Source organism: Chenopodium quinoa, unplaced genomic scaffold (genome assembly GCF_001683475.1).
Source record: "Chenopodium quinoa cultivar QQ74 unplaced genomic scaffold, ASM168347v1, whole genome shotgun sequence".
NCBI lineage: Eukaryota > Viridiplantae > Streptophyta > Magnoliopsida > Caryophyllales > Amaranthaceae > Chenopodium > Chenopodium quinoa.
The window spans coordinates 20,713,681-20,727,604 of NW_018742204.1; the positions used below are offsets into that span (position 1 = coordinate 20,713,681).

The window sequence follows — 13,924 nt, forward strand, 5'->3', positions numbered from 1 at the left end:
CCAAGTATAAAAAAACCCTATATCAAAATTATATCACCTACCTCTATCTTTCCTCTTTTCCAATTTTCATCTTACTCTTAATGGTTTAATTAATGGTATTAATAAAAGTATTTATAATTTTGTATTAAATATTTTAGACAATCAAGTAACTATTAAGCTTACTTTCAAAGACATGATACCCTGTTCCGAAACCGAAACCTGCAGGTTCCGTTTCCATTTCCTAATTTTTAGGAACCTACTGAACAAGTTCCGATTCCGGTTTCTATTTTTAGGAACCTGTTGCAACAAATGCCGGTTTACAGGGTACCCTGCTACACTCACCCCTACTTGATGTACTGTAAATATTGACAAAAGAATTATTTCCTACTCCCTATGTCCCTTTGTTTTTGCTCCATTATTTCCTTAACTATGTGCTCTTGAGTCAATAACAGAGTTTTCGTTAGATCTAATTAACCTTATTATTTTTTTTAATCTCCTAAATTGCAGAGGAAAAGAAAAAAATTATTGTAAGTTTTTTGTCAACACTTACAAAAAAGCTTGGTCAACATAAAAAAAAACGTCAACATAGAAATTTCATGGTCAGTATTAATCATGGGAAAAGCTAATGAATCATTGTTGCGTTAATCATAGGAAAAGCTCATGTAGGAAGATCTAACTGTTTTCTTAACATATACAAGATCTTTGACTAAGCAAATATGGTCAAGTTCAGCCTAATTCTGTTGCAGATTTATAAGGATACATGACAAACTGAAAATCTTATCCCCTCCTTCCTTCGCCAAATACAAGTACTCCAGTTTATTGAGCGGTTTGAGCCTCTTAGCACTTGTGTGTAAAATTATACATTGAAGTATTGAACATACTAGATATGTAAGAGTAGCAATTTTACGTTCTCACTCGTGTGCATTACACCCTGCTTGATTTTTATGGTTAATCCTTAAAATGGAAGAAATATAGTTATAAACAAAAAATGCTCGGAACCAACAATTACAAAAACAAAAATACACAAGATCAAAGAACATGATGTCAAAAAAATAAAATCTAGCTCGTTAAAAATTCAACTAAAACAATCAATTGTATTCAAAATTTGCGTTTGGGGTAAAATTAAAACCCTATTCAAGTCCAATTCTGCAAATGGGATTCTTCTTCATCAATCCCAGATCAACCTGACAACCAAGAAAACGTCCAAGTGTAAAACAAAATGCCAATAAAGAATTCTAATAAACTAAAGCTATAGACATTCATAAGAAATACCTTGTGCCCGAATAGATCCCTTATGTTATCGATTCCATACAAGATCATTGTAGGCCTGCAAAAACAAAAAAGCTAAATAAAAAAACAGTTCCTCTTTTCACGATGCTCACACATAATTGCAATTGATTATATATTTACGTCCATTTCAATATCCCATTTCTTGAGTCCAAAAAAAAAACACCAATTGTCACAAATTATTTAAAAGCCATGATAAGTTTGTCATCTAATATCAATCCCACTTCACCTTTTCTTTTTTGTTGGTTCTAGTCATTTCTTTGCCACAATATAAGGAATCAATACTAGATATTCTTATAAGAAAACATAGTTTTTCTATCAGCTAAAGTAGCCACAAAATAAAGAAATCAGTACTATTTATCCTTTTAAAATAGAAAACATAGTTCAGTTTGCTTGAAAGTGCTCTAACAAAATTGTGACTGGTATATCTTAACTGCAGTGTTCATTATTAGAGAAATGAAACCATATTTAAGCTCACCTTTCAAGGGATAACCCCCATGCAACTACACGGACATCATCTGGAAGCCCCATTGGAAGCAACATCTCTGGTCTGAACATACCAGAATTTCCTATCTCCACCCACTTTCCGAAGCCTTCATGATAACTGACAAATCAAAGATCGGAGGTTTCAATGCAAGTGACAATTTGACAGATTTGCAAAGCAAAATGAACAGGTCCCAACTGGATGAGTTTGGTTCATTTTCCAGTCCAAACCAGATTATGCATATCCACAAATTCGATCATGGACACAGCGAATACAAATACTTGTGCAAAAGAACATGACATGATTTTTTGAAATATAAAAATAGATTTTTCTCTAAATCACAATGACATGTATAGTACATTCACATTATACACTACTGTTCTTTGAAAATCTTCCTTACCTGAATATCTCCATACTAGGCTCAGTGTAAGGGTTGTACGCAGGCTTGAAACGAAGTTTCGTCATCCCTGCACAAGTCATAAAACACTTCTTTACATCACCAGAAGTCATCCAAGTTTAAAACAAAGTGTCGCTTAAAGCTATATTCCAGATTCAGAGATACAAATCACACAGTAGTTATAAGAAAAAAGTTTCAAGGAAGTATATGCTGAGTAGCATCCTGCAAAAGCTTAAATTTGGAGTTCTGGCCATCCAAAGAGTTTCAAAAACTATGCTGAGTAGCATCAAGAAATATGTTGGTTTTCTATTCTCACTTTGAACAGATATTCAGATTCTCTCTGTCAAACAGACCATAGAATATATTTGTAGCATGACATTTACCAAAGCTAGACAATAACTTGAATAAACAGAGGCAAATCTTACCTAGACGTGAAAAAAAGTCATGCAGTACGCCAATAAGATCCCCTAGGGTGAGGCCTCGATCACATATAAGGCCTGAAATGAGAAGATACATAATTAGGTGAGTAACACACAACAAATTCTCATTACTTTATCAGAGGACTTTTGATGTACTGCGAATTCAAAGGTAACTTTACAAAATTACAGACTTATGAGCAATAAATGTTAAACAGACATGACACAAGTTTAATTATTTTATTTATTTTAAAACAATTGGCAGTGCAATAAGAAATTGGCCCTGTTGACCTTAAAGGGTACGGCGGCATGAGAATCAAAATTTGCAGCCAACCTTTGCCATACATATACCCAATATTTAGAAATAGGACTAATGCCCAACTATGAAATAAACAAAATGTTCACCTTCTATCTGATGGAATTCTGCCAAGTGTGTCCTGTCAACGGCTTCATTTCTGAACACACGATCTATTGAAAAGTATTTTTGAGGAGCAAACGGTTTCTACAAGCATAAGAAAAAACATGATCAGAAAAAAGATACATCAATCCAATTGAACACTATAACTTGGCAAAGCCATTAAGCATAAGATACAGATTAAATAAAAGCATAAAGGAGTATTAAAGCAAAAGACCTCTCCATATCCAATGTAGAACTTAAAATGGTTTCACATCTTCACCACTTAACATTTTGCCAAGCATTTGTAATCATTGTTGCAAATTATAGTTAATTTATTATATTTTCATTTAATAAAGGGTTATTTGTGGGCTTCCAAGGTGTTAGCTTGAATCTTGCGTTATATATTGTTAGAATTATTTTTCTGATAGACTGATTTGCATTATAGGCGTGTCTTTGGCTCCTTGGCTTTTCTTGCCAATTTGTCATGCTTATTTAGGATTCTACATGAATTAAGATTTCTTAGGTTGGTTTGTAGCAGTGTAGTGTATATAAACACAACCGACACAATGAGACATTTTTTATCCATCCATTGATTTTCTTTTTGGTCTACTCAGATCCATATCAATGATAGAGGACCAAAAGAGCCTACCAAGGACTAGGGTTGAATTTTTATATGTTACACAAACATGTAAACATCTAACCATTTAACCATCCATAAATACACACATCAAAACAGAAACAAAAAGCCATGGTATTCACATCTCTTCTGAAGTATAAAGAAATGGGATAACAATATCCAAAAAAAAAAAAATGGTATAACAGTATAAAAAAATAATACTTTACAAAATGGGATAACAATATTAAAAATAAAAATAAAAATAAAAAAAATAAAAAGATCTCTTTTGAGCATATGTAAAAAACATCTAATTAGCACCCCAACCATCAAATATGAAGACATTCAATTTGGAATGGAATTAAGGCAATGGCAAAATGATGTCAATTATTCTATACAAAATATGATCACTCTAAAGAGACAGAGAGGGTCCTGAGAAGTTCAACTACCACTAAAAACTTGCAGCAATTAAATCGTTACTGTCCCAAAATACCTGTGCAAGTTTATATAGCATTCTTGAAGAAACAGCAGTTGTATGTGTTCGCAAAAGATTTTTGTTAGCCTCCTCTCTTTTCCAGTCATATCCATACCTACATTTAACATAATTCTGAATAATTAAGAGACAATTTTAGAACAATATATTAAACAGTACTTACAGTTTGTAGGTACTTTGGGGGTCACATGTAAATATTTGAAGTAGCTAACTCCATGTTTCCAGATTCAAATACATAGAAAAACAGAAGGAGTGACAAAACAGCACCCCAGGACTGACACTACCTTAGTTTCATATAAGCATACATTTTTTAGGCATGTTTGACCATGCTTGATTATACATACTTCCTCCGTTTTTTTATTATTGCACCATAGGGGTTGGGTGCAAATATTTTGGTAGTGGAAAAAAGTAAGAGAGAGAAAGGTAAAAATACAAAATTGCCCATGTGACATATTGATAAATTAAAAAGTAAGTGTAAAAAAGCAAGGGTATGTTGGGTATTTGTAGTGTGAACACAAATAATTTTTTTCCTAAAGAGGAAATGGTGCAATATTTGTGAAACTTCCCAAAAAGGCAAGTGGTGCAATAATAAAAGAACGGAGGAAGTATATATATATATAATCTTCATTGAGCAAAGGTTATGAAATTTGATATTTGTAAACATGCCAACTAATAAGAAACAGAGGAAATAAAATGTTAGTAGATAATAGAATGAGATTGAACAAAATAAAAAAAGAAGAATGTATACCCTCTGGAACCATAACCACCTGATTCGTGAACACACTTTACCCTCTCAACATAATCTTCAGGCAGCCATTGTGTAGTGGACGGTTCTGCAGAGTAGCAAAATTACATATTCAATAAGCACAAAAACCAATGTTCCAAAGTTGCAAATTAGGTTGGCACAACCTCGTAAAAGTAATCACCATAGCTAGGTCAGTGTAGAAAAACTATAAACCCTAGGTTTGCGCAAGAACATTTTAAAAAATGAAGATCCTTCAGATTATCCATTATCAAAAGGCAAAAAAACAATTGCTGTATAATAATATTAATATATTAGGACATCAGTATAATTAAGAAACCTTCCGCAATCTCTTAAATGAGCATCAATATCAGTTGACAACACAATTAAAGTGGTTTTATGGTAATACAGCAATAGCAACAATAACAATCATTCCCAATAAAGCAACAAATCAGGGCTAGGATAGGTAAGATGTACTCAGCCTTCCAGGTACTTTTCTAAAAATCCCACAAAAAACTATATCGTAATACTACCTCCGTTACATATTATTTGCAACGATTTGACATAAAGTAGAGAGGAAAAATGTGTAATCGTTGCAAATAATATCTAACAGAGGTAGTATTACAGAAAAATTGCAGAAAAAGTGAAGGTTTACCTGAGGTTGGAGAATAATTTCAAAAGAAACTGATATAAAAGATGGAACAATAGATGTCTTAAAGATGCTATAAACATGATGAATTACAACAAACCTTTTAGAAAAAAAGTGTCATGTGAATCACGAGCTGGGTGTTGTTGTGGCTGGAACAACGCATCAAAATTCCAAAAGCTAAAAGAAAAAAATTGTTTTCATTAAAAATAAATAAATAAATCCAAGCAAAACATGAAGATGCAAATTTCCAAGTCCAAACTAAAAATATCCCTGTATTGAGTAGTGCAAATATATCCTCTGTCTCTCTCTCTAAAGAGAATTGACTTCTAACCATAGAAACCATGGCCTTAAACATATCTATTTCAAGAACCAAATTAATTAGTATGGATTTCCAAGTCTCCCAGCAATCAACCACAAGAAAAAAGAATACAGCTAATAGTGTAAAAATCTCCTTTAACTGCAGCAAAAAGAATCCCACCCATAATTATCCTCCTCAAAGTCTTTTTAGTAACAAGACCAAGTACAAATAATGAAATAGGACATTTTCCAAATAAATTAGTCTCCAATCAAATAAAATACGTTCATTGCCAGACCATGGGTTCACTGCTATTGTTTATCCGCTAGATAGAATATCCAACAGGCTGCTCCTTATTGAAACATCACTTAACATGTGTAGTGGGGAAAAAGAATCAAAGAAAGCCGCAAAAACAATTATTTAACTGCTAGTCACCATTTGTGATTATTGGAAATAAAAACTGTGCATAGACTACTACTCTCTTAGCTTAGGCCTCTTAAATGCAAAGAGATTATTTAACTTGTAGCGTTCTGAGTGACAGGACACAAAAGGGTCATATGACACAAAGCTTGCATTAGATATTAAAATAAATGGAACAGAATATGAATCAGTGGATTCCTCATTAACTATATGACAACAGATTTGGGAGAATTTACGGCTTTCTTTGAATTCAGCAGATCATAATTTTTACTTATTACACATAGCTCTAGAAGGTAAATAGCATAGATTGGGAAGTTAAAGTATTAAAATAGAAGACATCATACAAGTATTAAATGAAAGAACAAGCATACCTGCTTTCGACATAATTGTTTGTAGGCATTTCCTCAAAGCTGCGCCCAGACCAAGACAAATTTGTGGAGCCAATAAAATATCAGTAGAGATCAGAGCAAATTCTCTCAACAAAATAAATAAATGAACAAGGAAATAGAACACAATCAAAAAAGAAGAGAGACAAATGGAATCCAACCCCATCTGAAGAAAAATGTCTTTCAATTGCTTCCGAACCTGAAACGTTGAACGATATCAGACATACAAAAAATTTAAGAACCAGTTGACAGATCAGGATAATGAGGACAATAATAGATATTAAGAAAAGAAATCTGACAGGCAAGAATTTAGACTTGAGCAAACTAAGAAAAATCTGAGTGAAAACTAAGAAAAAATAATTTCCTTGTAGAAACTTGTGGCCTTAGCAAATTAGCATTCTCCTTCACCTAAAAAAAGAGCATCTACTGCACTGAATGCCCTGCATTAATCCTATCTTCTAACATCTCTTACTAAATTACTATCAGATTGTTCAATTTGCAAAATATACCTCCTTTTTAAAAAGTTCTCAAGAATCTCCACACTTTACACTTTCGCACTTGCCAATGTAAAACTATGACCATAATACTTGTAAGTGTTTTTTTTAAAAATAAATAAATAAATAAATAAATAAAACATTGATATTTTGATTATGAAAACTGAGACAAATCTAATGAGATGCACTTGAATATGTTTTTCATTATGTATACATAACAAACGACGGTCAAAGTGGAGTTTGTGAGTAGTGCCAAAAGATAAAATGTCAAAAATTTTCAAAAACAGGGGTATAAATAAGAAGAGATTACTTGCAGATCTTTTTTCCAATTCTATAATAGTTGCGACATCTAGCGATCTCACACAACATCCCCCATTGTAAGTTGATAAACAACCCCAAACCGCAATCGGCATAACCAGATTGATGACAGAAATATCAAATCTCAAGCAGACTGGTTAAGCATGTGCTAATATGTCATTGCCCAGTTGGAACTTGTAAACAAAATTTGACTTCTGAAACTTCTAACCACAATTAGCAACTATTTATAGCAATAGTACAAACATCGATAACATGCAGATATGCAATTCAAAATTTCAAATTAGTCAACAAGTCGCATTCAAACTAAATAACAAATTGCTGCAACATAATGGAAATGCTTAAAAAACTACCCCTGCAAAAGAGAATTTAAGCAAATAGAACCAGCAGCCTAACCTTGAGTAAGGGGTGCAAATGACCACCTTCAGGTGGAAGACCTTTAGCATTAAAGTTGTATTCTTTGAGTTCCAAATCCTTCCAGCCACCACTTGAGATGACATGACAGCATTAGAAAGTCAAACAACAGGAAAACCAAACCAAAAAAAAAAAAAAAAAACACACTTCTGAAACAAAATTCCTGCCACAATGTCAACAAGCCATACAAAGTTTGCTCATAGCAACACAAGTACAGATTACACTCATTACAGAGCACCAAGGCTAAAAAGGCTAATTGATAAGTATGCAAAAATTGACTAGAGGGTATGCCACAATGTAAACTGAGGAAAGGGATCACATGACACAACACCTTCACAAAGGAACAAGACCTGAAGGCCCAACAGATTTCCAAACCAATTCATCACTGAACGTTAAAGATCACCACTGTGTTTAACCTTAAGTATTTAACCTTAGTAAGGTTAAAGATCACCACTGTGTTTTCAAACAATTTCTACCTAAGTATTTAACCTTAGTAAGGTTAAAGATCACCACTGTGTTTTCAAACAATTTCTACCTAAGTATTTAACCTTACCAGCAACCCATAGAAACTTATTTCCCCATTACATGGTCTCCAAAAAAAAAAAAAAAAAAAAAAATTGCAAGCTATTGCTGTCCTTGAATAGTTAAATGGCTTCAGAATATGTCCACTTATCACTCTCTTATATTGGGCCTACTCACTTAATTAGTACAAGAGGAAGAAACTAGGTTTTGTGCTTATAATATAATTTCACAAAATAATTAACGTTCCCCTTCTTCCTAAGTTGACAAATTTTAGACCAGGAAAAGCACAGCAGCATTGAAATTGCAATTCACGTAATAAAATGGGAGTAATGCACCATGAATAGAGAACATCCGCAGCAGCAGACTGAATATTGCACTGGTGCAAAAAAACACCCTTTTCTAATCAGATGCATGAGTGAAATACCTTTGCAAATGCTCTCGAGTCAGATCAGTTGCTGCTTTTTTCCTTTTTGGGGCATAATTTGGACCCTTGCAAATTGAGTATCCCTTCCATGTCCTAGCAAATACAAATGATGAGTTAGCAGTCTAACAGCTCGCATTGTGCATCCAGGAGACATAAGCATAGGAACAGCACATGATAAGAAACTAGCATAGAGTCATTATCCAATATGTCAGCTAAAAACAGATAAAGTATAATAAGAGAGCACAAGAAATCCCTACTGCAAGGTAATCAGTTTTCTCCGTTTGAGAGCATCAATATCCTCTTGCTTAACCACCTGTAGACAAGAAATTCGCCAATTAAAGCTAAACAAAGAGACTATAGAAAAAAATTCCTTTATACATGGGCAAGGCAGACAAATTACTAAAGGCAAACACAAACAAAGTAGCAAATTAAGAAGCATACCTACAAATTTAAAATAGCTTAGTTTTAAATAACTACAGTTTTCATCGTAATAACCTATTATGAAAGCACCAAAAAGTCTGGAACTCTAGATGGATCAATAATATGAATTTTAACCCCCAACTCGACAAGCCTTGTCAAGAGGTTACTACCAAAAGTCCCGAAAAGAAAATATTTATCAAAGAAAGAACAGCATAACTAGTAGAGAACTTACTGCCCCGGCCAAACAATATCGAAAGACGGAACCAAAGGATCCACTCTTATTCATAGAATCATAGGGCATTTGTCCAGATTCCATGTGATTTAATTAAGTTTAAATTCATGGAAGCAACCCACTACAGCAAAATTACAATACTCACATACTCTAACAACAAATTGATCAGAGAACATCGTTTACTGTTCAAATAACAACATTGGAAGATGTTACTAGTTCCTAAGCATGAGAAGCGAGACCTCATCACATGAACAATGTCAGCAATTAAAATACCAAACAAGAAAGGACAACGTCTCACCTCCTCAGCTTGTATCTGTGTAAGCAAGTCCTTGACCTTATCGTCAACATGTTGAACCTGCAACAGAAAACTAAATTAATATTTACAAAATCAAGCTGCATAAACACAAATATATACATTTACAGATAAGCTTACATTTGTACTTCACTACACCAAAACAACCACCACCGCTGTCTATGTACACGTATTTGATAGAAAGATCGAATATTATAACCCTAAAACCCTTTTCTTCTTATACAATTTTACCCCGATTATAGAGCATCAATGCACTAAACAAGGCTTGACTCACTTGATAAGGTTAGGGGTTCAAATTTTGCAAGTGAGGGGGTATGGATCCCGTTACCTTTCCCCCTACTCACAACTGCTAGCCCAAGAAACTATGAAGATTGAGGTATGGGCAGGGTTCATCTCCTTACCAGTTTAAAATTAAATTTAAAAATAAATAAATACATAAAATTGAAAAAAAGTGTATACTAAGTCACTGTGCTGAGTTATGTCTTCCAAAAATAGAGACCAACATTTAGCTACAACTGATATACAGTTCCCATGCCCTTAGTACACCTTGTGTGGTCATTCTTAATCCATTTCAATTCACTTCATAGCAGATTGCAAATCAGATTTCAAAGTATGAAGGAATTGATAGTCATAATGTATGCAAATACAAGCCTGAAACACCCAAATGTAATTTTTTTGGCTTTCTTACAACACTAACGAGGTGTTTGGTACACTCAGCTAAGGTCTAAGGTATGGATATGAAGTTGCTAAAAGCCTAAAACCTATACTGCTATACATAGTGTTTGTTTAGGAAGATTTCATTTTCTAAACCTAAACCTCAAGCTCACAAGGTAATGGGTTTAAAACCCCAAGGAAGGAGACAGGAATATATCATACCAAACCCATATTCCTGAACAAAACCTAACAGTTGGAATAGAGAATCAAGTTCAAAATCCATGATTCCAAATTCATACCAACTTGTGAACCAAACACACCTTCAGTATGTTTCAAGAGCCTGATAATTCAATTCAATCTTGCCCATTTAAATAATTTACTCGAGACTTCTCAATAATTGTAACAGATGATAGTAAAGGGTGGGGACCGGACAATGTATTTTAACAGAGTCATATGGACGTTCATGTTTTGCAATGCTAGTTTATCAAAACTTAGATATTATTGCAATTATAAAAATAATAAATAAAAAAAAAAAAAAAAAACAGAGATGTTGATAATAAGGAACAAACAAGAAAAACAATAAAGTTCGAACTTTCAGGAGTAGCAATGTAGCATAGTTTAGAAAGTAATAAATAATAACCTTTCCAATAATGGAACTTCAAGAAAATTTACCTTTCGGGATACTGATTGCTTTCCTCTCTCCACCCACTTATTCTTCATAGCCTGGGAAAATCCTATCTTAAAAACAGAAGGATCCACCTTTTTCTGCATCCAACATGAAAAATCACATTAAGATCCTTCACTTTATCAAACAGAACAAATCAAATATACTGATATACAGCAAGCAAAAAAACTGCCAACCTGAAGTTCATCAGGTGAAATACCTTCGGGTGGTATAGCTGAGAATACTTGCATTTCAGGAGAGCCTGCAGCAGCATAAAGTTTTCCTTCTTCAGTGAGAACCCAGTTTTCCTTCTTAATATCCTACGATGGCAAACACACATATTCACTATAATAAATGTGATAAATGCATAAATCCTAGAAAAAAAATTGCCCTATATACTGTAATTTCAAAAACACATATTAGCGATAAATAATCCAATTTTTAATTCAAGAAAATACCTCCCCAAAAGCCTAAATCCATAGGCAACGGCGCAAACAATTTTAACTTTTACATTTTCATCAAGTTAAACAAACTGAACTAAATTCGCAAATAAGCACCCAAGTCCCACCCTCCATTTGCATAATTAATAAATAAAATGGCTACCAGAAAGAGTTGCTAAACCTCACGGCCAATAATTTCCTATCCAACCAAAATACACAAAACAACTTCTTCTTCTTCTTCCTTCCTCTAATCTAATTAAGCAAAAAGATCAGTGCATACTAAGCTGATTTACATCTTCCTAACATAGGATTCACTTATAATGTTCTAAACCTCCAAGAAAAAAGAGGATTCATAAAAAAAAAAATCAAGTAAATACATCCAAATCAAAATAAACTGCATAATTCAGCTTCAAGAAAATAGACAAATTCCCAATATGTAATTCATTAAGCAATCATTCAATTCCAGAGTTCAATGAAAGCAATAAAGCATGAAAGAGAAGGATAACCTGAGCAAGAACAAGCCCATAGCCATTAAGGCTCTTGGTGACATTGATCACCTCTTCATGATCAATCCCAAATTCACTGGCAAATATTCCAGAATCTGGAATTTCTTCGCTCTTTTCCAAATAGAGCAAAATAGCGTCTTCCGCCATCTTTTGCTAATAATCCTACAATAGTTGATTGTTATTATTTGTCAATAATCATAGGTGGGTTGGAGGGGAGAACTATTTGACATTAAATGAGTATCACCAACAACAACAAAAAGAGTGAAAACAATTAAGCACTTATATATACACACTTCTCCAACAACAACAACAAAATAAAAGGGTCACATATCACCACTTGCTAACTTTTATACTAATTTGTCACTTTATACCAATTTGTCATTGGTGCTAACTTTTATACCAATGTGTCACAAAATTGGCATTGCTAATCATTAAGAGGTGCTCGGCTCAAGCTTTTGTAGAGTTCAAGGGTGCTCGGCTTGAGCTCAAGCTCAATAGGATTTAGGCAAGCTTGGCTCGATGGCGAAGCTCAATTAGCCTCGTAACCCAAGCTCAGCCTAATGCTCCAATAGCCACAAAAAAACTCAACTCGTGGACTTAATTAGGCTTGAATTATGCAACACATTATCAACCAAATTTGATTTAAGTATCACATAAATAATTTTAGTAAGCAAAGGCATATTTGATTCAATTATCAAATTTCTAGCAACATAATCGTTGGTTACAATCTTAGTAATTAGAACCAATAGTTCAAATTTTCGAACCCTAAATTAACTACTATGACAATCAAATTGAATGAAATTAAACCTTAGATTGTAAAATTGACATGATGATTACAAATAGAAACAACAAATTACCTCAGAAGGCGATTCAATGGAGGATACAAGTATCAGAAGACGCTTCAATGGAGAACGCTGAGTACTTGGTTCGTTTCAATGGAGAATGAGGATTTTTTTTTCCCCCTTGTATTCGCAATTAGAGTTGTTCAATGGGTGGAGCCCCGTTGCTGTATCGGGAGTACGGAGTATTTTAGAAATTGCGCGTTAACAAGCAAAAACCCTAATCCGCCTACTTTTCTTTTTTTTTTTTTTTTTATAAAGGTAAGATGAAATAACCTATTGAATCGGCATCTCTCACAAGTTTAGCAGCTTCGTAAGTCGCTTGAGGAGGGAGAGGTAAAAGAATCCCTATTTCCAGGCATTTTGTAATTAGTGGGGTTCGAAGTTATGACCTCAAAGTTACAAGTTGAGTTCTACACTAACTCCACCAAGCTTTGCTTGGTATAGCCACTGCTATAAATGGGTCAAGCGTCCAATAATAAATGTGACGAGTCCAATACGGAGTTAGAAATATACGTAGTACACTTCTAGTTTTGATTTTTATCTTTGATTTGACACACTTCATTAAATCTGATTTATCAAAATTACATCCAAACTTAATCCTAATTAATTACAGTAATCAAAACGTTAAGTAAATGTTGATAATAGGTTAATAACAACAATTTTGACTTAACATGACTTGACTAATAGTAATGGAGTGCATCCATTAGAAATTCCTTAAAAAAAGGGATAATATTAAGTGTTAAACAACTTCATTGCATCATTTAGTCAAAATTAAATTGGACTCATGACTCATGTGTTATTTTTGATCTATTACATTGGGTGATTTCAAAATCAAAGTTTTTTTTTGAGTAATTAAGTATGCAAATCGACAATCGTTGACTTAACGGTTTTGCATCATATTATATTATTCTTCTCAAAATTCTTTATTTCTCTCCATGATTAGCTATGACAAATATAAAAACTCAAAGAGTCACACACCGGTTTATCTACCGATGAGAGAAAAAATGGGTGTGATTTTATCGAATCATTTAGAACCTATACTTTACTCAGGCTATAATTAAGTAAACCTAACCTGATTCACATTAATTTATTATGCACCACATTAACTTTAGATAGAATATGGACC

The 13,924-nt window shown here is 33.5% G+C and overlaps 1 protein-coding gene across 2 annotated transcripts; it reads right to left on the minus strand.

The window, feature by feature from the left end:
* Positions 1–864: 864 nt before the first annotated feature.
* On the minus strand, positions 865–13,252 carry LOC110722562 (phenylalanine--tRNA ligase alpha subunit, cytoplasmic-like). 2 transcript variants are annotated; one of them, XM_021901829.1, is made up of 19 exons: positions 12,814–13,252; positions 11,957–12,118; positions 11,208–11,330; positions 11,019–11,111; positions 9,678–9,734; positions 8,985–9,040; positions 8,728–8,820; positions 7,764–7,854; positions 6,720–6,757; positions 6,544–6,582; positions 5,558–5,634; positions 4,815–4,899; positions 4,067–4,163; positions 2,969–3,065; positions 2,573–2,644; positions 2,151–2,217; positions 1,745–1,870; positions 1,252–1,306; positions 865–1,163 (listed from the first exon to the last, which is right to left on the minus strand). In XM_021901829.1, the coding sequence occupies exons 2-19, from the start codon at positions 12,101–12,103 to the stop codon at positions 1,110–1,112; spliced, it is 1,467 nt and encodes a 488-aa protein (XP_021757521.1). In that variant the 5' UTR covers positions 12,104–12,118; positions 12,814–13,252; the 3' UTR covers positions 865–1,109. The 2 variants fall into 2 exon arrangements, with proteins under 2 accessions (XP_021757521.1, XP_021757529.1); XM_021901837.1 differs by lacking the exon at positions 12,814–13,252 and having other exon boundaries at positions 11,231–11,330; positions 11,957–11,992.
* Positions 13,253–13,924: the final 672 nt, after the last annotated feature.

Bases quoted from the DNA above. Each gene is read 5' to 3' on its own strand.
- LOC110722562 (XM_021901829.1), bottom strand. From the start codon at position 12,103: ATGGCGGAAGACGCTATTTTGCTCTATTTGGAAAAGAGCGAAGAAATT. The intron at 11,331-11,956 runs GTTATCCTTCTC...TTGCCATCGTAG, and splicing joins ATGGGCTTGTTCTTGCTCAG to GATATTAAGAAGGAAAACTG. The intron at 1,871-2,150 runs GTAAGGAAGATT...TTGATTTGTCAG, and splicing joins CCTAGTATGGAGATATTCAG to TTATCATGAAGGCTTCGGAA.